The sequence below is a fragment of the Canis lupus genome, chromosome 3 (genome assembly GCF_048164855.1).
Source record: "Canis lupus baileyi chromosome 3, mCanLup2.hap1, whole genome shotgun sequence".
Classification (NCBI taxonomy): Eukaryota; Metazoa; Chordata; class Mammalia; order Carnivora; family Canidae; genus Canis; species Canis lupus.
The window spans coordinates 18803495-18826697 of NC_132840.1; the positions used below are offsets into that span (position 1 = coordinate 18803495).

General features: G+C 50.1%; 1 protein-coding gene across 6 annotated transcripts in view; it reads left to right on the top strand.

Annotated features, from left to right (window-relative positions):
* The window catches only part of PLCG2 (phospholipase C gamma 2), a 173983-nt gene that overhangs the window by 75277 nt on the left and 75503 nt on the right, over positions 1-23203 (top strand). For all 6 annotated transcript variants that reach the window (XM_072819422.1, XM_072819419.1, XM_072819424.1 and 3 more), the window contains 5 exons: positions 7511-7654; positions 9696-9789; positions 10887-10934; positions 21460-21544; positions 22938-23021. In XM_072819422.1, coding sequence (XP_072675523.1) covers positions 7511-7654; positions 9696-9789; positions 10887-10934; positions 21460-21544; positions 22938-23021 — 455 coding nt within the window. The remainder of the gene's footprint in view (positions 1-7510; positions 7655-9695; positions 9790-10886; positions 10935-21459; positions 21545-22937; positions 23022-23203) is intronic.

The window sequence follows — 23203 nt, forward strand, 5'->3', positions numbered from 1 at the left end:
TTGACTTTTAAAGATTTTATTTATTCATGAGAGACACAGAGAGGCAGAGACATAGGCAGAGGGAGGAGCAGGCTCCGTGCAGGGAGCCCAATGTGGGACTTGATCCCAGGACTCCAGGATTATGCCCTGAGTCGAAGGCAGATGTTTAACCGCTGAGCCACCCAGGTGTCCCAATTATTTGATACTTTAATGAACTTGTTCCTGGGCATGTTTGCAAAGAGTACGTAGGGTACTAACTATATGGTGTTGGTTGTGAATTTTGATTTTTTTCCTCTACTTTGCAACTTGATGACAGTGAACTAATCTGTTGAAAATACCTGAGATGTCCTCTAAATTGGACTCTGGTAGTTGGCTTGTGAGAAGTAAATGCTAGGACTTGAGCAGGACTTACTAGGGTGGACAGGACACTAGGTTTGATGCGTGTTGATTTTCAGCATTGGGAGTGCTAGACTCGGTCATCTGTTATAGGCTGATATCAATATTTTCATTGGTGCCTGTGCACGAGCATCCTACAGCAGGTGTAATCTGGGTAGTATGTTTTGTGTAAAAAATAATTTTGCAAGTTAGAGTGGTATTTAGATAGTGAGAATTTGAGTGATGATAGACACCTGTGCACAATCTGGACATACACATGTATGAATGTACATGCAGACAGACATGTGCAGATGTACAGACACAGGCATATACCTCCAGTACCCTATTTACATAAACTGTGTCAATTTTTTTTCCCACATCAGTACAGATGGATCTCTCTTTTCAATTTCTTTTTTTTTTATATATATATATTTTATTTATTAGTGAAAGACATGGAGAGGCAGAGACACAGGCAGAGAGAGAAGCAGGCTCCATGCAGGGAGCCTGATGTGGGAGTTGATCCAGGGACTCCAGGAGCACGCCCTAGGCCGAAGACAGGCGCTCAATCACTGAGCCACCTGGGCAACCCTCTCTCTTCACTTTCCACAAGTAAATTAAGACTGTGTGTTTTCCTGGGATGCCTGGGTGGCTCAGTGGTTGAGTGCCTGCCTTTGGCCCAGGGCATGATCCTGGAGACCCTGAATTGAGTCCTGTATTGGGCTCCCTGCATGGAGCCTGCTTCTCCCTCTGCTTGTGTCTCTGCCTCTTTTTCTCTGTGGCTTTCATGAATTAAAAACAAACAAACAAAAAAAGACTGTGTTTTTTCCTGTACCTCATATGAGTCTAGCTTTATTCAGTTGCATTAATAATTTAAAAAAATAATACCTAACAAGTACTTAGAAGTTACAACATCTTTATTAGTTGTAGTTATGAGGCACTACTTTATTTTTTTATTATTTTTAAAAATTATTTATTCAGGAGAGGCACAGAGGAAGAGACATAGGCAGAGGGAGAAGTAGACTTGCTCCTGGGAGCCTGATACGGGACTCGATCTCAGGATTCCAGGGTCACGACCTGAGCTAAAAAAAGGTAGATGTTCAACCACTGAGCTACCTAGGCATCCCTACTTTTTTTTTTTTTTTTTAAGATTTTATTTATTAGAGCACAACTAGGGGGAGTGGCAGGCACAGGGCTAGCAGGGCTAGCAGTGAGTTCCTGCTGGAAGCATCTGTTAGAAGCTGGGATTCAAACCCAGACCTGCTGGCTCCAGAGTCCATCCACTGGTCACCAGACACATGCTTCACGTGACTCGGGTGGCAAGTTTGCAACCCGGACACTAGAATTTTATTTCCGGTGCAAGTAAGAAAGGTGATTTGGGATTGACCTAGTTGCGTGCAGGAGGCCTGATCCCCCTACCCGCCATCTCTGCTCTGCACCCCATGCGCAGTGGGATCATCACTGAGCAAGGTGCCTCTGTGTGATGCAAGATCAAATACATGGCAACAGAACTGACCAATGGGCCCCTCAGACTTTGTTGATCACTAAAGAGACAACCACCCTAGCTGGTGAGGGATTTCCTTCCTGCCTTTTTGGGGCTCCTGGTAACCAGGAGGGTACTGCATAGCAGGCAGCCCTCTGATTCGTCTGGAGCTGGGTCCTCCTTGCTCAGAAGGCCTGGGAAGTAGTAGTAATAGTCGTGAAGGGCTTGGTAGAGCCACAGGCCCATCCGCAGCTGACTTTCCACCTGTGAGTAGTGCCCTCTCTGGTCCATGATGGCTGGACAGCCCCATGGCATGAAGGAGGCACCTCACAGTTAGGCCCGCAGCCCTGAGAGTATGGACTCAGGAGGACAGCTTTCCACTCCTAGGAGAAACAGGTGTTCACACAGAATCTTGCATGTCAATGTTCACAGCTGCACTATTCACAGTAGTCGAAAGGTGGAAACAACCCCAAAATGTCCATCGACAGAAGAGCAGTTGAAGAAAATGTGTTCTAGAATATTACTTCTCCATAGAAAGGCACGAAATACTGACACTTGCTATGACACGGACAAACCTTGAAGACTTTCTGCCAAATGAAAGAAGCCCCATACCAGAGACCACCTAGTGTAGAAATCCCTTTATATGAAATGTCCAGGAAAGACACATCTGTTAGCGGATGAAAGTAGGTTCACGGTTGCCAGGGCTGGTGTAGGGACAAGAGGGAAATGGGGAGTGATAGCTACAGGGTATGGGTTTCTCTTTGTGGGCATGAAGGTGTTCTTCAATTGACTCTGGTGGTGATTTGCACAAGTCTGTGAGTACGTTAGATGCTATTGAATTGTGCACTTGAAATGGATGACCTGTATGGCATGTGAACTGTATCTTGATAAAGCTGTTACATTAAATGAGAATATGTTCTCTATAACCCCAGAACCACCTGCTGAGCCAGGATGCCCTCGGGGGTGGTGGTAAAGAACTCACAGGGGCAGTGACATCTTGTCCTGTCTCCATGCGGGGAGCCCAGAGAAGCTGTCCTCTGCAGTGCCTGGGAGTTGGCCACATCTATTACTGCCTGAACTACCTACTGGGTCATTGATCCCTCAAACATACTGATCCCTGTGTCTCATGGGGGTAGCTTAGAAACTACCAGATTGATGACCTGATGTAGCAGAGGCTGCCGTGGGTTGGACTCTGATTGCTGTAGCATTCACTTCTGTACGTTGAGGACAGCTTGGTGTGAACCCTGCAGCCCTCTGCTTGAGGAACAGGAAGGTAGGCCTCAGACACAGCCCTTGACCAACAGCAGGTGGGGTTTGGGGATAAATACCCCAGCTCCCAGGATGCCTGGGTGGCTCAGTGGTCGTGATCCCAGGGTCCTGGGATCAAGTCCCAGATCAGGCTCCTTGGATGGAGCCTGCTTCTCCCTCTGCCAATGTCTCTGCCTCTTTCCCTGTGTCTCTCATGAATAAATAAATAAAATCTTAAAAAAAAATACCCCAGCTCCCTTGCTCTGTGGTGGGGTGAGGACTCCCAAGAACCCCTGTGGGGTCATCTCCAGGTGCCTACAGAGGGCCAGCTTGATGACCTAGCAGTCTCCTCCTCAGCATCTTTCCATCCCTGTCTCATGTCCCCACTCCTCTCCTGGTGTTCCTGGGATCATCTCCCAAGTAAGAATCTGATTCATTCGTTCCATGGATACCTGAGTTCCTGCTCTGAGCCAGGCTCTGGTGCAGGTGGCAGTGAGGCTTCAGCTGTGAGTGAGGGGGACAGACACACGATCCCTGTTTGCCTGGGGCTTGGAGGAGGATGCACATCCCAGGTACATGAACCTGTAAATACAAATGTGCAAGGGAGGGGCTGTATAGGGTGGTTATAAAGGTAACAGAATGAATCGTTTCAGGGAGGGTGGAGAAATCAGTCAGGTGAGATCACAAATACAGTCAGCTGATGACAGAGGAGCCAGGGCAAGCCGGTGCAGAAGGTCTGGTCTTTCAGGAGCATTACCAAGGAGCCTGTCCTTCCCCAGGTTGGGGCAGGGGAAGTGTGGTCCCCATGATGTCATGCAGGTGATCGGCCCTGCTGATGTGGTGGGTGCCTGCAGCCCTCTTGCAGGCTGGGCCTGGCTCCCAAGCAGGGGTCCTTGCTGGTGCTGAAGGGGAACCCAGGACCTCTTGCCTCCTTAGGGTGGCCATTTCTCTTTTGTTCTCTTGCCACATCTCACGCTTCTTCCTCTCTGACTTGGTATGTGTGCGTGTTCGTGTCTCCCTCCCTCCTTGTCTGGGGGGCCTGCCTGGTGTTTCTGTCCCTCTTTGCCCTGTCTGGGTGTCTCCATTTGTGTGTGTGCATATCTCCATGTCCACCTCCCACTGTCCCATTTCCAGTGCCTGTCCCAGGCGCTCTGCCCCCTTTCCCCATTCAACAGCTATTTATTGGGTTCCACTGTATACCAGCTACTATGCTAGGGCCCGGGGTGCAGTCCTGAGGAAGGGAGCACCTTCTAGGGAAGAGGTTCTGAGCCCATGGAGTCCCACCCACAGGTGCTGCCTCTGTTCAGGGCTGTGGAGAGAGGGGCTGCTACCATAGCAAGAATCGGAGGGTTTTCTGAGTTCAATGGTGGTTGAGCTGAAACTGGAAGGGGGAACTTGGAGGTAACCAGACCCAGGGCATTCCTAGCAGAGCCCACAGCACGTGCAGGTGTCCTGTAGTCGGGGTGACCCCTCACTGGGTGGCTGGAGCATGGAGGGTGTGGGGCCAGATGGGGCTGGTGGGGTCCACATCGGGCCTTGGATCTCAGTCCTAGGAGCACTGAGATGTGTTCAGAAGGTTTGAAGCCCAGGAAAGGTGTGAACATATTTATTTATTTACTTTTTAAATATTGATCTAGAGAAGAGCATGCACATGCGAGTGGGAGCAGGCGCAGAGGCAAGGGGAAGCAGACTCCCTGTTGCGTGCAGAGCTGGGCGTGGGGCTCGATCTCATGACCCTGAGGTCATGACTTGAGCCAAAATCAAGAGTTGGGTTTAACTGACTGAGCCACCTGGGCTCCCCACATGAGCGTATTTAAGTTTCATAAAAATGGCTCTGGGAGTAACTTCTGGCTCCTTCACTAGGCCAAGCAAGAGATCCCAGTGGCTTGGATTATGGCGTTGGCCATGGGAATGGAGAGAAGTTGACTGAGTCAAGCGTAATTTAGAAAGTAGAACTGGTAATTGCCTCAGGATAAGGTCACAGCATATGAAATTTTTTCTTCATGTACGTGTGTCAAGTTTTTATTATAACTTCACCGTAAGAAAAACTCACAGGAGGCCAATTCAAAGATTTTACCAACAAGGACAGTAGATAACCACTGCTAGACTTGATAGGAAAATATATATATATATATATATTTGCTTCAAGGCGTGAGCATGTTGACTGGCAAAGGTTGGTGGGTAACATTTGAGGAGAACAAATATCACCACCTTTCATGTCTTAGATGAGGCGAAAACAGTTCAATCGGCAATGCCAATTTCCTCCTAGAAGGCTATAAATTTCAGCGCACAAAAAGGGTCTGTGTTTTGCTGTTTGTTTTTGAGGAGTGAGGGAAAAGAGAAAAGACTCCAGGTTTCTGGGTTGGGTCAAGGGTGGGGATCTGGTGCCCCACCCCCCACAGGGTTTAGAGGCACCCCCCCCCCAAAACAATATGTTGAAAAGTGGTTTTTAAGACTTACTGGTTTGCAACAATTTTAGACTCACGTGAACGTTGCAGAAATCCTATAGGATTTCTGTGTCCTGTTCATCTGGCTTTCCCCAGTGATAACGTCCAGTCACCAAACTCAGGACTGACACTGGTATGGTATGATTAAAATATAGACCTGAGGGGCACCTGGGTGGCCCAGTTGGTTAAGCGTCTGCCTTCAGCTCAGGTCATGATCTCAGGGTCCTGGGATCAAGCCCTGAGGCAAGTTGGGTTCCCTGCTCGGTGAGGAGTCTGCTTCTCCCTCTCCCTCTGCAGCCCCTCTTTACCCACCCCCAATCATGCTCCCATGCATGTCTCTGTCTTTCTTAAATAAATAAAAATTTAAAATATAAAAATAAAATAAATTGCAGACTTGGTTTTCTCTATTTTTTTCTGTGGACTCAAGTTTTGTTTTGTTTTGGTGTCTAGGTCTACAGAGTTTTCTCACGTGTATAGGGTTGTGGAAATACCACCACACAGAGGGTGCAGAACCGATGCCACTCATTTAAAGCCTCTTTACATTCCTTCATGACTCCTGTCCACCGAACTGTTTTTGGTCCAACCAAAACAAGACCCATGGGAGGAAAGAAGAGAGCTTCCCGTTCATTCCACCCCTCTCTCCCCTAATTGCATTCACTGCACCCAAACTCCTGTTGCTACCTGTGGAAGCTAATCAACCCTGCTTTCCTGCTGATCAACCCTGACTCTAAATGCCTTCATTCACCTGATTCCTCCATCCCAGGTCCAGGCTCCCTCCCTCTCCTCTCATTTTCAGGGACACCTTTCTTTCCTGCTTCTCTCTTCCGTGCAAGGACTGAGATATATGTGCCAGGACTCTTATGGTTGCAAGGGGTAGAAACTCAGGTCACACTAACCAAACCTAAAAAAAGAATTTACTATGTCATGGAAGTAGCATTTTCTAGGACAAGTATGGCTTCCAGTATGACTGGACCTAAGGGTTCAGTCTTTTCCTGGGCTCAGTCTTTTCCTTCTACATTTGGGGAACATGCTCCCTGCTGCCCCCAGACTCCTGTTTTATCAGCCAGGCAGCAGCAGTAGCAAGAGAAATTTTATTAATATTTTTGGCCAAAATAAGTCCCAGGAGGATGCTGGTATGCCCAGATCGGGCCATGTGCTCGCCCCTGGACCAATCATGGTGCTCCACGGTAAGGCCCCTTGGCTATTCCTAGGGTCCCCTCTTTGACTTGTGATAGGTGGTGAGGAGAAGCAGATCAGCTTCATCTGAAACATGTGGAATGGGTCTGTTCCAGGAAAGGTGCTTTTTTTTTGACAGAAAAAAGAGGAGGAAGGGACTGGCTGAGCTTGTCTCTTTGTGATGGACCATGGTCATCCTGTGGCAGGGAGGGAACTCTCCCTTGGGTCGGGCGGCCATCTGTGGGGAGGAGGGGTTGCTCCTGGGTGATTTGGTCATCCTGTCGGGGGAGGAGGTCACTCTTGGATCAGGTGGCCATCTCTGGGGAAGAGGGCTTGCCCTTAGGTCTGGTGGCCATCTTATGAGGGGAGGGACTCTTGGGTCACATGGGCATCTTGTGGGGTGAGGGGTCATCAGACACTGGGTCAGGCAGACATACTGTGGGGGAAGGTGCCTCCCTTGGGTCAGGTGGCCATCTGTGTGGGGGAAGGCATCTCCCTGGGGTCAGGTGGCCATCCTGCCCAGTTTGGTTAGGAAGGGACTGGAGTCACACAGCATCAGGAGTTACAGGGAGGATAGATTTCCTTGTTTCTGTTGTCTGTTGCTATACCAGCATCCCAGTACTTAGTAGCTTTGAACAGCAAGCTTTTTACTTATTTGCATGTAGACCTGCAGTGTGGACAGGGCTGAGGGGCTGGGGAGTGCAGGAGTTGGGTGGTGCTTGTGGGGTGGGGTGCGGACTTGTGGCTCTGTCCTCAGGTGGAGTGAACTCCAGCTTCTGATGAGCCTGTCTCAATTGTCTTTTAGTGGATATCATGGAAATCAAGGAAATCCGCCCAGGGAAGAACTCCAAGGATTTTGAGCGTGCAAAAGCAGTCCGCCAGAAGGAAGAGTGCTGTTTTACCATCTTGTACGGCACCCAGTTTGTTCTGAGCACACTCAGTCTGGCAGGTGAGTGCACCTTCATGCATTTTTCTCCTCGCCTATGCCTGGCTTCCTTCCTAGGACTTCTCTAATAGCAGAATGCTCACACCTGCCTGCCCCCTCCTCTGTGTTTGGAGGCATCATGGTTTTGAATTCTAACGCTGCCCCTTTCTAGCTGTGTGCCTTTGGGCAAGCTACTCAACCTCTCTGAGAGCTGCGGTTTGCTCAGCTGTGAAATGGGGAGAACGGTAATGCTTGCCTCATTGGGGTGTTGTAAGCATTATGCTAAGGTCCTGCTTGGTGCATGCAGAGAGCTGAAGGCAGGTTATATATAGTTTTTGTCCAGCAGAGCCTGGCCTATTCCCCTAAACTGGAGAAACTACCCTGGAATATTCTGTCTCACACATATGCGCATGCACATACACAGATTCACGCATGCACACACGCACACATAGTACACTTGCCACATGCATACACACATATGTGCGTGCATACATACACTCACATAGACACATGATCCAGAGGTGAGATTTCCAGCTGTCCCCATGAATCCACCAAAAGGCCAAAGGGGCCTCTGAGAGGCCAGAAGATGAGCTGCAGAAAAGCTCGGGCACTTCACTCAGGAGCAGAAGCTTGTCACTGCCTTCAGGTCTCGTCTTAGAATTTATTGACTTAGAACCATTTGTGCAACTGTGAACGGTGAAAGAGAAAATAAATCCCTTTAAAAGTAGACCAAAACGGAGGGGAGATGGTGAAGGCTAAGCAGTGTCAGGGGCATTTAAATTAGGACCAAAAAGCTCTTGTTGATTTGCTTTTGCACTTGCTCATCATGCACCTTTGAGCATGCACTCTGCAGGGGGCTGTCCTAGCTGCCACCGAGACCCAGTCGCTGCTGTTACAGAGCTCACAGTATGCTGTGATAAGAGGTATAGTCCAGTCACAATACAGCATGCTGTAGGAAGACAGAGGGCCAATGTCAGGGAAGCTTTGCAGAGGAGGTGACTTTTAAATGGGGTTTTGAGGCATCAGTAGGAGTTGGGAGGAAAGAGGGAGACCCATCTGGGGAGACAATGTTATGTGTGTTGAGGGCTTAAAGGAGGGAAATAGCGAGCTGGATGTGGGAATAATGAATGGATGTCTGATTGATGGTGTGTGGCTGGTGCAGAGATGGGCAGGAGAGAGGGGCCTGTGCCCATGACCTTCAGAATTGTGTCCACTTAGCCCTGCTGCAGGCTGAGGCCTGGTTGTTCTTGTTAGGGAGACCATGAGAGCCCAAGCAAGTCTTAGAGTCCAGGATGCCAGCTCTGGTGTCTTAACAGAGCTCTGGAATTCAGTAGAAAGGTCCAGTAGAGAGATGAGCAAGACCTGGATTCAGATCCCAGCTTCCCACGTACGGGCTCTGGGACAGGTGTCCTGACAATTCTGAGGTTCATTTTCTCCTCATTCCCATGGGAAGAGTAGGAGCAGCAACCTTGGCATGTTCTCATCCAGATAAACAAGGTACCTGGTCCTTAGGACATGGTTAGTAACTCAGCGAGGTGTTTGCATTGCTAACTGATGATGCAATGAGGCACAGAGGGGTTAAGAAACCAGCTGAATGTCACACAGCCCTGAAGTGATGCATGGGACCCTGTCAGTGATGTCAAGCTCTCACCTACTGCTTGGCACTGCCTCTCTCCCCTCTCCCTGGCCTTGACTAGAAGAAACAGGAGATGCTGAGGATTGCTCAGGATTGTGGTGTGAATTATCCCAAGCCCTACACCTTATTCACTGACATAGGGGTAAAAGCTAAAACTCTTGGGGGATGGGGGGAAGGTCATACTTGTCACCCTTGCCATAGAAGGGACATCTTGGGCATGTGGCTTCATCTCAGATACAAAAAGCAGGTCTTAGAACCACAATGATGTGAAGGAGATGCCTTCTTCATATCCTTGTGCAAAATGGGAATCTAGCACTGGCTCCTCTTGTCCCTATGGTCTGTGTGGGGCTGGGGCGGCCAGGGCCCTGATCTCTCTGCAGAGGTCTTCCCAGGGAGTAATAGCATCTCTGTTCCTGTTCACCTTTCCAGCTGACTCTAAAGAAGATGCGAATAAGTGGCTCTCTGGCTTGAAAATCTTACACCAGGAAGCGATGAGTGCATCTACACCCACCATTATTGAGAGGTATTGACTTTGCCTTTTTTTTTTTTTTAAAGATTTATTTATTTATTCATGATAGACAGAGAGAGAGAGAGAGAGAGAGAGGCAGAGACACAGGAGGAGGGAGAAGCAGGCTCCATGCCGGGAGCCCGATGCGGGACTCGATCCCAGGACTCCAGGATCGCACCCTGGGCCAAAGGCAGGCGCTAAACCACTGAGCCACCCAGGGATCCCCTCCTTTTTTTTTTTTTTTTTTTTTAAAAGATTTTGTTTATTCTCGAGAGACACAGAGAGAGAGAGAGAGGCAGAGGGAGAAGCAGACTTCCCAAAAGGGAGCCCGATGCCGGACTCGATCCCGGGACTCCAGGATCATGCCCTGAGCCAAAGGCAGACGCTCAGCCCTTGAGCCACCCAAGTGACCCATTGACTATGGCTTTTTATCTTGAGTGCCCACATTCATTTATTCTGTTCCCTTAGCCAATGTGAGTGAAGAAAAGAAAAATGGGACATTTTATCTTGGAGGCTCACTGAGTGTCCTGCAGGGAACAGGTTCTCAGTAGAGGCTGTGGCCTCTCCAGCATCTCGTCAAAGAGCCGTCCCCCCACCTCTCTCTGGTGGGGTGAGGAGTGTACTGAAACTGAGACGGAAACATACATTGTTGTTGGAAGGGAGGACCGGAAAGGACCGAGGGCTTCCTTCTTACAGGATTAAGAAGTGGTTCTACCAGGTCATCAGAGGACTTGCAGGATTTGCCAGCTGCTCAGGACTGCCCTGTCCGTGTGTCAGTGTCGTGAGGTCCACACGGGATTGGCGTGTGGATGACTGTCCCCTCGGCGAAAACCCTCTGATCCCCACCGTTTTTCTCATCAGCCTCTCGGGCGATAATGATCATCATCAGAGAGGATCGTCAGTGTAAAGAATGCCAGCCTGTACGAGTTGGAGGGGCCTCTTGGCTCGGCTAGGGCGTTTCAACCACAAGGAGAAAACCGCTTCTTCCCAAGCTGCTCAAGTTAGCAAGTTGGAAAGCTTTTCTTGTTTCCAGAATCCTTTGTCCCCATTCCATAGAACTGATGGAGACTCCTGCTGTTTACTAACTGTCTCTGTCTCAACTCTCTTCCCAGTTGGCTGAGAAAGCAGATTTATTCAGTGGACCAAACCAGAAGAAACAGGTAAGGATCTGTTCATGTTTTTGTGGTTTTTCTCCAGATCATCTTGGCCTCTGACATTCTTTCTTGGATCAGTGCAAGGAAGTCAGAGCATGTTTTGTGGTGTGGAAAGGTCCCCGTGAAGTCTGGTTGGACCAGCGAGGTCCCAGATGCTCTGCCAAGCGCTGGGGGTTGATGGTGACAAATCCCCACTTCTCTGGGGCCTTACTTCTGTGGATTTTCAGGCCTCTCTGCAGAGACGGCTTCTCTGCCTTGGAGCCCTTGGATCTTATCCTTGAGGCTCTCACATTCGAGCACCTTCTGTGTCCGGGGAGAAAGGAGATCGCCATGTGCCTGCCCTACTTCGTGGCTGGAGAGAGGTTGACCATAAAGAAGTAACCCAGGGTGATTCATGGCAGTTAAACGGGCCAGGTAGACCTGGCCGGGGGACGTGAGAGACATGAAAACATGTAATTCAATGTACTTGTTCCTCAGAATAGTGTGATTTGGGGCCCTTCCCCGTCAGCACACATGGTGCTCTGTGCCAGACATTTTTTATAACAAACAAGGTTTGACCTTGGGACTTGGCAGTGTTATTTCCTTACTGATGAGAAATTATTTCCTTCTTGATGGACATAGAATTGCTCCTGGCCTGTTAGTATTACCGCTAATACTGGTACTTGGAGAACTTTGGGTCTGTTTGTAAGCATGTGTGAGGAGGAGGCAAACAGGATAAAGCCCTAGAGGGGGGATCCCAGCAGCGAAGTGTTTTCTGGTCTAACAGTTTGAAAGAGGTGATAGCAATTTGTATTTCTGTCTGTGGTGCAAGGGGACACCCCTTTCACCGTGCCCTGTATCACCAGACCTTTGGTGATCTGATGCGTGAAAGGCAACAGTAGGTGTTTGCTTAAATGTGTATTTATTTGAGTGAGATCGAACATTTTTTCATCGATCTTTTTTTTTTTTTTAAGCTATGATCCAGTTATTTTTTTAAAAAGATTTTATTTATTTATTTGACAGAGAGGGAGCACAAGCAGGGGAAGCAGCAGAGGGCGAGGGAGAAGCAGGCTTCCGTGGAGCAGGAAGCTCGACCTGGGGCTCGATCCCAGGACCCTGAGACCATGACCTGAGCCAGAGGCAGACACTGAACTGATTGAGCTGCCCCACACCCCTGCTCCAGTTATTATTAATAATGTAATGATAAAACCTGCCATTTATGGAGCACTCGGTTTGCCACACACACTGTGCTTAGCACTTAAAAATCATTGTATAATTTTCGCCTTGCACAAGACCTTTTTAAAAAATTTTTATTTTTTAATTTTTTTAAAAGATTTTATTTACTTATTCATGAGAGACCCACAGGGAGAGGCAGAGACATAGAGGGAGAAGCAGACTCCATGCAGGGAGCCCAATGTGGGACTCGATCCCAGGACCCCAGGATCACGCCCTGAGCCAAAGGCAAATGCTCAAACACTGAGCCACCCAGGTGTTCCTTAAAATTTTTTTAAATGATTTTCCTTCTGGGATGCCTGGGTGGCTTAGCGGTTGGGCATCTGCCTTCAGTTCAGGGTGTGATCCTGGGGTCCTGGAATCGAGTTCCGTGTCGGGCTCCCTGCATGGAGCCTGCTTCTCCCTCTGCCTGTGTCTCTGCCCCTCTCTCTCTCTCTCTCTCTCTCTCTCTCTCTGTGTGTGTGTGTGTGTCAAGAATAAGTAAATAAAATCTTAAAAGATTCTCCTTCTTTCTATTTGTTGAGAGATGTCGGCAGCTAAGCTCTCCAGCTGTCCCCTGGTGTCCCTTTCCACCTCTGAGGCTCCGTCACCTGGTGATCTCAGAGCTTGGGCTTGCCTCCTGGTTTCTTCCACATATGCCATCCGAGGGGCTGATGGAGAAACAGTCGCCACCAGTGGTGAAACGTTCAATAAGGTTTTTAGGTCTGCCAGAAGTGCACCGCATGTCGCCCTGTCCATCCACCCTCCCTCCCTCCTCCATGTGCCAGCGTTTGCTGCGTGCGGTCCCACGCAGCAGGCTGCACACCTGCGTTAAGGAGGTGGATCTGGGGAGGCCGCACTGCAGGACTTGGTTCACACTGGTCTCTTTCAGCCTCTGAGGTGGGACCTCCCTCATGTTTCCTTTCTGGGTGGCTTCGGGGTGATTCATTGTTGAGGTTGGCACAGGGATGCCAGAGGGAGCCCTCCCGGGCCCCCTCTCCATGCACGGGTGCTACAGGGCCGTTGATTCGGTTTGGGGGTCCGCCTCCGTCTTGTCGAGGAAGGGCAGCCTCCCTCCGGCTGTCTTGCTCAGAATGGGTTTCTGCACAGCCTTCATAGAGACCCGTCTTTCCGTTGGCTGGCCTGGAACCCTCAGCAGAGGGGAGGTCTGTTTCTGCCTCGATGCCTCCCGCTCGCCCTCCTGGGCCTTCTCCGCATGGGCAGAGATGGGCCCTGTCATCGTGTGGAAGATCCACCTTTCCTGTGGTTCTGGGAGGCCGGGAGGGAGTTTTTCCAAAAGGAATTCTGAGCAAGGAAGGTACCAGTGAAAGAGCAACTGACTTGTGCTCCTCCCTTCCTGTCGCCCACGGCTGGTGGCTGGTGGCATTTCCTGAAGGAGGACAAAGGAGTGGCAGAGGCACAGCAAGACTCTGGCGGTGGGAGGCAGGCGGGCTCCCAGGCCTTCCTGCGGCCTGCACACCTTGTCTCCCTGTGGAGCACCTGGGGCAGAGCAGTGGCCGCTGGCCCTCCTTGAGAAATCGGCTTGCACCAGCCAGCGTGCCGAGCGTGTTGCATACTTCTAGAATGCTCGCAGGCCACTGAGCTCGGTACCCTTTGACCCGTTTCTTGAGGACACTGAGGCCAAGCGGGGTTATCTGACCTGTCTGCAGCAACCCAGCGTGCCAGGTATGGCACCAGACTGTCTGAGTCGATGCAATAGGAGCCCCCACACTGTAAAACTATGGCCAGAACTTTTAACTTATTTTCACGTCGTTTGATTTAAAAGAAAGGGTTTCCAAGTCTTACCTTTTAACAGTGTTGCTTTTTTTTTTTTTTTAAGGTTTTATTTATTTATTCATGAAAGACACACAGAGAGAGGCAGAGATATAGGCAGTGGAAAAAGCAGGCTCCCTGCCAGGAGCATCATGCGCAGGACTTGATCCCTGGGCTGCAGGATCACACCCTGAGCCAAAGGCAGATGCTCAACTGCTGAGCCACCCAGGCGTCCCATAGACAGTGGTTATTGAATGAACTCAAAGCTTTTCTCTTTCAGCTTATTTGTTTATTTTTAAAGATTTTACTTATTTATTCATGAGAGAAGAGAGAGACTGGGGCAGAGACCTAGGCAGGGGGAGAAGTAGGCTCCTCACAGGAAGCCTGATGTAGGACTTGGCCTACAGGACCGTGGCCTGAGCGAAACGCAGATGCTCAACCACTGAGCCACCCGGGTGTCCCTCTTTTAGTTTATTTAATAACTGTTTCTACTCACATAGGATCTAAATAGTCTCCATTCACATGGGTGCAAATTTAATTCTGCACTACTAGAAAACTCTCAAAATGTATTCTGAGGATGTACTGTTAATATAATCTTTGTCTTAAAAGGTTAACCCCTTTACGCAGAAATACAGAGACCCCACAGCAGCGTTCCTTGTGACCACTGAGAATAATCTAGTGCCACTCAATAGAACAAACCAGCTGCGGTGGGAGGCTTGCGTATTACTGCTTGATGTTGCTTTAGTTTTTTTATAAGTTGTGTTCTTGAAAGCTAGTAAAAGGCAGAAATCTTCCCTCCCACCACTCCCCCACCCCACAGCCTGGAAGTAAAATCTATTTGATGGGTTTGATTGTGGTAACATCCACACAGCATAGAACCTACACTTGCAGCGTCCGCTTCTGTGAGAGCAAGTGCGTTCAGACTGGTGCGTCCCTCCCCGCCATCCTCTTCAGAGCGCTTTTCATCTCACACGAAACTGTCCCCTTAAACAGTCCCCCCCATTTCCTCCCTCCCCACCCTAATAACCTCTTCTCTACCTCCTGTCTCCGCGAGTGTGACAGCTCTGGGTCCTGCGTACCGGTGAAGTCAGGCTCTGTTTGTCTTTGGGGGACTGGCTTGTTACACTTAGGACCCCATCCTCACGGTTCATCCACGTGCCCGTAGCAGGTGTCAGACTTTCCCTCCTTTTTAAGGCTGCACAGTATGCCCCTGTGGGGGGGGGGGGGGCACGTGTCGTTGATCCGTCCATCTCTTGATGGACACTTGGACGGCTTCCCGCTTTGGGCTGTTGACTATTGTTGCTGTGAACCCGAGTGTGCATCGCCTGCTTTCAGTTCCTGTGTGCATTACTTGGAAGTGGGATTGCTGAATCCACTGGTGATAGTGCTGCGTCCTCAGACCTGGGCTCTTCCGCTTCCCACGGTGGCTGCAGCCTTCAGTCCCACCCCAGGGCTCCAGGGCTCCAGGGCTCCAGGGCTCCGGCCTTCCCACTGGCTTGCCAGTGCTTGTTTTTCCCTGCCTGCCTCCCTGCCTTCCTGCCTTCCTGCCTTCCTCCCTTCTTTCCTTCCTTCCTGCCTCCTTCCCTTCTTTCCTTCCTGCCTTCCTCCCTCCCTCCTTCCCTCCTTTCCTTCCTTCCTCCCTCCCTCCCTGCCTTCCTTCCTTCCTTCCTTCCTTCCTTCCTTCCTTCCTTCCTCCCTGCCTCCTTCCTCCCTTCCTGCCTTCCCGCCTTCCCTCCCTCTCACCCTCTTTCTTTCGAATAATAATTATCTTAATGGGTATGAAGTAGTAGCTCATTTTGCTTTTGTTTTGCATCTCCCTGATTGCTAGGGATGTTGAGCATCTTTTCCCGTGCTTTTTACCATTTGCACATCTTCTCTAGAGAAATATCTGTTTGGTTCTTTGGCCCATTTTAAATTTCACCTTAACTATTTTAGACCATATTCTGCTTCCCAGGGCTGACCGTGGGCTAGGAACTAGACAACCTTTTATTTTTCATTCTTACACTCTCATTTGGCTTTTGAAAAAGCACACATAGATTAAAAAAAATGAAAGTAATTCATGTTCATTATAGAAAATTTTATTAATACTGGAAACTAGAAAAAATCTGTCTAAATGGGATATTAAATGGTAAGCACCGTTAACCCCAGCTACATCTAATTTCAGTAGATTTCCACCTTCAGTGTTTACTTCATTAAAATCTAATTACACATATGATCTTTTTTCCTCTTTTTTAATCTCTAAATTTGGGGACAGCTTTCCTGAGCAAAGTTGCAAAGATAGCACATCGAGTCCCTGAATACCCTTCCTTGCGGCTTTCTCTTGTGCTCCCCTCAGGCGTTGCTGTGGCATGTTTGTCAGGCCTGAGGAGGAACAGGTGTTAGCACAGGACTCTGAACTGAGCCTGGGACTTGATTTGGAGCTCACAGTCCCCCCCCCCCCCCATGCTTTTCCTGCTTTGAGATCTATCCCCAGACCCTCTGTCCCACTGCGCGGTTCTGTGGCTTGATCTCCCCTGAGCCAAGTCAGTGTCTCCATCTTTCCTGCTCTTGACAGTTTGAGGAATACATCCAGGCATTTTCTAGCATGTTCCTTAGTTGGGGTGGGTCTGACCTTTTTGTCATGATGAGGCTGGAGTGACGGGTAGGCTGAGGTTGCGGGTGTTTGGGAAGAATGTCGCAGAGGTGAAGGTCTTTTTCATCCCATTGTCACATCGAGTGGTGCGTGTTCTCTGCGGGGCTCGTCAGTGGCCATGTAACCCTTGATCACCTGGCCAAGGTAGTATCGGGAGATTTCTCCTTTGTAAAGTCACCATCCCCATTATTTGGGAATAAGTTGCTGAATCCAGCCCATTCTGGAGGGGAGGATTAAACTGTTTTCACAACATGTTAAACAGTAAGAATGTCTATACTTCCTGCGACTCTTCAGGAATGTGATGTCAGTGACTGCAAGAGCAACCAACCAAGGTGGGCAGAGCACCTAGGTTGCTCAGATGGGTAGGTGGCTGCCTTTGGCTCAGGTGGTGATCCCAGGGTGCTGGGATCGAGCCCTGGGTTGGGCTCCCTGCGGGGAGTCTGCTTCTTCCTCTTTCTCTGCTTGCTCCTCTTCCTGCTTGTGCACTTGCTTGCTCTGTTTCCCTCTCTCTGTCAAATAAATAAAATCTTTAAAAAAAAAAAAAAAAAAGAGGGATGCCTGAGTGGCTCAGTGGTTGAGCGTCTGCCTTCATCTCAGGTCGTGATCGCAGGGTCCCAGGATCAAGTCCCGCATCAGGCTCAATGCGGAGTGCTTGCTTCTCCCTCTGCCTGTGTCTCTGCCTCTCTCTCTGTGTGTCTCATGAATGAATAAATAAAATCTTAAAAAAAAGAAAGAAAGAAAGAAAGAAAGAAATCAACGGGAAGTTGATATTTGGATCAAAAAGTTGTCTTTTGTTTGTCATTTAACTTATGTCTAATTTTTCCCTATGTTCAGGTCACCAATGTGACCCTCATGAGAAGCATTTTTGGGGTCACTGTAAGATTCTTGGCCCTGTGCCATGACTCCATGGTCCCCTATTGAGCAGACATGCTTGGCTTTCCCTGAGTCTTACCTTCCTGCTGCTGCTCGTGTTGATGGGGGCTCCTTGAAGTCAAGGGTTTGGCTGGTTTGGTCTTTCTAGTGTTCGTCGGATGAAAGAAAGTTCTCATTATGTCATTCCTAGACATAACATGGAATGTTCTGGGAAGCGTGGGTGGCTCAGCAGTTGAGCGTCTGCCTTTGGCTCAGGGTGTGATCCCGGGGTTGTGGGATCGAGTCCCACATCAGGCTCCCTGTGAGGAGCCTGCTTCTCCCTCTGCCTATGTCTTTGCCTTTCTCTGTCTCTCATGAATAAATAAATAATATCCTTAAAAAGATACATGGAATGTTCTAGCTTTGGAAGCTTTCCTTATGACATTTCCAGGCCTGGGGAGACTGAGTCAGAGGTGTCAGTGCTTTAACAATAACTCATGCCTTTTTAGAGATCACTCCCCCTCCCCAGTCTTGAGCCTTTAGAGTTTAGTTATGTTATCTAAGTATTAGGTTCTGGTTCTGCAGTTGATGCAAAAGGTGAGCATTTCTGTAATCCAAATACTCCTTGATAAAGCCCCACCCCATCCCCTGATCATTCTGTGAGGGTCCCTGGAATTGTGTTACCTGGTGTGAGGCTCACGGGGGCTGAGTCCCGTGGAGGCACAAGAGCCTGTAGGGCTCATAGCAGTTTGTCTTGCTGTCTCCAGATTTTTTACCTCCCTCTGCTTTTTGCCGCTGAGCATATAACATGGGATTTGCAGAGGCTGAAGCTGGGTGGGGCAGACGGAAGACTGTTGGGTCTTCAGGAGGCAGAAGGGGCAGCGGTTGCAGGTGGAAGGCAGGTGCGCGGGTCCAGGTCTCTCCTTCAGCAGGAATGCACGTAGGTATCATGCAGCTCATGCTGTGGCCCTAGAACATTGGGACCGCCTGGGGGGCTTTGGCCTTAGGCGTGTACTGTCTCCTCTGCAGAGTTTCTGCTTCACAAGGTTTGGCCTGGAGCTCAGGAATCTGCATTTCTACCAAATTCCCAGCTGAGGTTGGTGTTGCTGGTCCAGGGACTCTACTTAGAGAAGCAAGCTTCCAGAGCTGCTCTGTCCTATATGGTGGCCCCTGGCTCTTTGTGGCTATTTAAATTAATGAAAATTAAATAAAAATTTTAGCTCCTGGGTCATGTTAGCCACATTTCACATGCTCAGTAGCCGCATGTGGCTAGTAGCTACCACATTGGATAGCCCAGATCTAGAATATTTCCATCATTGTCAAAAGTTCTATTGGGCAGTGGTGAGATTTGAATCTCCGCTTTAACACTTACTAGTTCTGTGAGTTTGGGTAAGTTCCTTAATTTCTCTGTGCCTCAGTGCCTCTACTCTGTAAGAGAGGGCTAACAGTTGTTGCCTCCCTGGGTTGGGGTGAGGTCACAGTGGGTTGGTGTGTGAGAATGCTTAGAATCCCGGCTTCTGGTGAGTACTGACAAAGGCGTATGACTGTCTGTACAGCTGAGAAGCCGGGGGTGGTGGAGGTGTGGGTCCAGCCTTTGGGTGGCAGGTAAGTTTCCTGGGGCTGCCAGGAAACTTACCCCGGTGGCATGGCAAAGGCTGCTGGGGCGTGATGCTGTGGGAGCTGGGATGGTGCCAGGCTGACAGGAGGAGGTGCCACGACTGTGGAGTGATGCCTGCCACAGCGGAGGCAGGGGCTTTTTGTGGCCCTTGGCAGGGATTGTTTCTTGCCTTCCCTCTGCAGAAGAATTGCCCTGGTTCCGAACCCATGGTCACAGGCTGAGCCTGTAGGAACCACAATCTGAGATGGGGATTGGGGGTTTGTGTGCGGGAAGTCTCCTGGGGAGGGCGTGGGGAATGGACACCCGTGGGTAGTAGCAGGAGTTGGGCTGCTGTGGGTCACAGCCACGGCCTGCAGATCCGTCCTCTGTTGAGGTCCCGGGAGGGCTGCAGTCATTGGATGCTGGATGCAGCCTTGCCGAGGCACTCTCTTCATCTGATGATGGCAAGTTCCAAACGGGGAGAGGGGTGTAGTGGGGGGCTGCTGGATTCTTCCCCTCCAGCAGCTGGGGAGTTACCGAGCCTGTCCTGGCTCAGGGTCAGGCAGTGCAGCACAGATCACAGGTCTGGGGAAGGAGGGAATGAGGAAGGAGCTTGGGGGGCAGGGAGGTGAGGGGAGTGGCAAGGTCCTGGCACAGGAGCCTAAGGAAGCTCTGGGTCCCCACCTTTACCTGGCAGCTCAGTCGCTCTGCTATAAGGTAGGACTTTTGGAGCAGATGGATTCGGGTGCCCCATTGCTCAGAGTCTCTTGGCCCCAGATCTTGTGTTTGCTCTACTGGCTCCCAGTGCCCCTGTCTCTATACCTGGATGTGGGGAGGTTTCTTGACCCTGTTTCTGCCTGGAGGTTCTGGATTCCCGAGGGGACTCTGACTTCCTCCTTGGTCCTGGATGAGCCCTGCAGGGCCACCAGCTTGGCCAGACCCTCTCCTTGCCCTGTCTTGTGGTGCTAGGCCCTGCTGTTCTTCTCCCTTCATCCGGCCCTGGCCAGGTTCTTCTTGGGCACCCTGGGGGCTGGGTCAGAAAGGGGGTCTCAGCCAGCCTGCTTGACTCTCTGGCTGGCCAGCCCCACTCGAAGGTGTTGCTCTCAGCCTTTCTGGGAAAACCCTTGTTGCTGCCCCTGAAGCAGTCGGGGGTAGGGAAGCATCTGGCAGGTATAGGTGTCTGATGTTAGGGAGGCTGTTAGACTAGAGGTAAAAAGGCTGGAGGTGGGGACACAGGGATGGCCAGGAGCTCCACTCAGTTGTCTCCAGAGGCAGTTGCTCAGCGTAATGTGCTGCCTTCTTCTGTAATGTGCTGCCTTCTTCTGGATGTGCTGGCAGAAGCTGAGTTGACAGGGTGGAGGAAACTGGGCCATTTTCTGCCCACATCCTGGGCAGGCTTCCTTCCTTGGCCATGCACACCCCTGTCCAGACTGACGGCTGCAGAACACAGAGCAGTTTTCTCTGACCACACCAATGGCACCCCAAGACCACTCTCTCTTGCTCTAGTAGACACTCAGCTCTATAGCCACAGGGGTCTAGATCCTGCGCCCTTGACCGACCACCCCGACCCCACACCTCTCCACACTGTTCATGCTATTCCTGGAGAGGCGGGAAAATGCAGTGGTTGGTTACAGGTGGACTTCCCTGGAGTCCCTGTTCCACGTCCTAGCCCCAGACCTCTCTGAGCCTGTGTCCTCCCCGGGAATGTGGAGATGGTGACGGTACCCACCTCATGCGGTTGTTAGAACATGGAAGGCATGTCTGTGTCTGTCCCCTGGAGCAGTGCCTGGCATTGTATATATGCTGTTAAAGTTCCACTGCTACTGTTGGTAACTGGTGCTACTATGGGTATTTCTTTTGCTCTGAATGTGCTCTCTCCTTCTTCTTTCCTCTGCACCTGAACTTACTACCTGGCCTAGGTGAAAATCACGCAGGAAGATTTCTGTGATGTGGTCCATGTGACTATACCTTTTGGGATTTGATTCAAATCTGGGCTCTGCTGTCACCCAGCCCTTGACCTTGAGCAGACCCCTCTCCCGTTGCCTGTTCAAACCCCAAGGGTGGGTAATGCTTCCTGTGTGTGTGTGTGGGTCAGATGGAGTGAGGGCTTAGGTAACATTATTGCCTGGATGACCCGCAGGGCAGCCTGGCACATAGTAGGGGCTTGTATAGGGTTGGCTCCTTCCCCTTCCCCTCTGGCCTTTGGTGAGTCGCTCCCCTTGGTTTGAAGTCCCTGGACATCTCCTATCCACAGAGGTTATGTGGCCTCCTGCCATCATGTTCTGCTCACACTGTGAATCTCTTATGTGACCTGAGTCCTTGGCCCTCCCTGAAGGGTAGAGACCAGCCTTGTGTGACCCACCTGGAATATAGGGTCTCTTGTCCCCAGTCCCTCTACCCATAGAGGGTGCTCCGGAGGACAGGGTGAATGTAGCCCAGCCCTCCACGGTTGAAGCGGCTAGAGCTGAGGTTTCCCTCTTTTGCAGCATCAGCCTCCGAGAGTTGAAGACCATCTTACCCCTGGTCAACTTTAAGGTGAACAGTGCCAAGTTCCTCAAAGATAAGTTTGTGGTAAGTGTCGTAGCTTCTTGGCGTGGCGATTTTGCGAACCGAGGGTCACTTAGCCTTTGAGCCCCATTGAAGGGTGCCTGGGAGAGCCCAGACATCTGTCCAGTTCATAGTCCTAGGTGAGGACGTCATCCATGCCATCCATGCAGTCCTAGGTGAGAACCACGAGTGCGGTCTTTCCCTTCACTCACTGTCCCACAGCCTGCTGTCCTTCAAGTAACATGAACAAATTTGTTTCTTTTGGAAAATATTATGAAAGGTTCCCTAGGTAAGGTTGTCAAGAGCATGGTATTCTGTATCCAGTCCTCATAATATAGCTGTCAGAGGGGGCTCCTCTCTGGCTTTCCCCCAACTTCCTACCCAGCCCTCCTTCTACTCATCATTGAGTTTGTATGTGGTCTGCTGTAATTACGCTGTTGGGAGGTAAAGTGGGTAAAGTCACCCCGAGGGTGATGGCGTAGGGTAGGGCAAGTGGGGCCTTCCTGAATGGTGTAAGGATGGAGATGATGCCTAGGCACCCCCCCCGACTGGTGCTCAGAGAGATCCTGAATCTTGTCAGGAAGCCAGTGATGCTCCATCTCCCTAGCTCCAGTTGTGGGACTCACATGACCTTGCCACTTGCTTGCCGGCAGCCCCGGTCATAGGCTTCCTCAAGCCAAGAAAGGGCATTCATATTTGTGCCAGTGAGTTCTTGGAAGAGTTCACCCACTTTGTGGCTACCAAGCCATCTTTTCACTTGCCTAGAGCATTCCAACTATTCCAGGAAGGCAGAAACAGACAGTGGGAAGCGTTACCATTGATCACCACATCTTTGGAATCTTGTTCTTTATCAGGGCTTCCCTGAGCTGGCAATATGTAGATGTTACTGGTTTGGTTTGGAGGAAGTCCTAGGGAGGGGGGGTGGGGGGTGGTTTTTATTTTACAGATGAAGAAACTGAGGATCTGAATGGGATCAGGTAAATCGTCCAAAGCCATTAAGCAATTCAGAGGACAAGCCTTGACTGGGGTTGAACTCTAACTCCAAAGGCTTGGTTAATTTTCCCATGCTTTTAGAATGCCCTGTCTGCCCAGACCTTATTACACTAGGTCTAGATTTGGAAGTGTCTTCTGCCCCCAGAGGGAAGAGTTCTGCATCACAGCTCTTGGAATTCTGGCTGAGTTGCTTCCATTTAGGGGGTTCAAGGGCAGGATCTTACCTGGTGGGGCCCTTGGTGGGTGTGTTCTCCAGGCAGGTAAATTAGGAAACCCGTGAACAGTTTGGGCTCAGAGGAATGTGAGTTTGGTTTTGGCCAGAGCTGTGGAAGAGCCATTCCACCTGGTAACAGTGAGGCGGCATTCTGGTGGGGGACGTAAGAGATCGCATGGTCACTTTTTTTTTTTTGTCTTTAATTTACAGGAAATTGGTGCACACAAAGATGAGCTCAGCTTTGAGCAGTTCCACCTGTTCTATAAAAAACTTATGTTTGAGCAGCAAAAGTCGGTAAGACAATTCTTGAGCAAATTATCAGTGTTTCTGTTTCTGTTTCCCCTGTGCCTCAAAGTCTGGTGTGTCCCTAAGAAACCCGTGAGACCCATTGAGTGTCCCCTCTCAGCAAGGAAAGACACAGTGGGAATGACCGTGACGTCCTCGTTTCATCGTTAGATTGGTAGACGCGCGAGAGA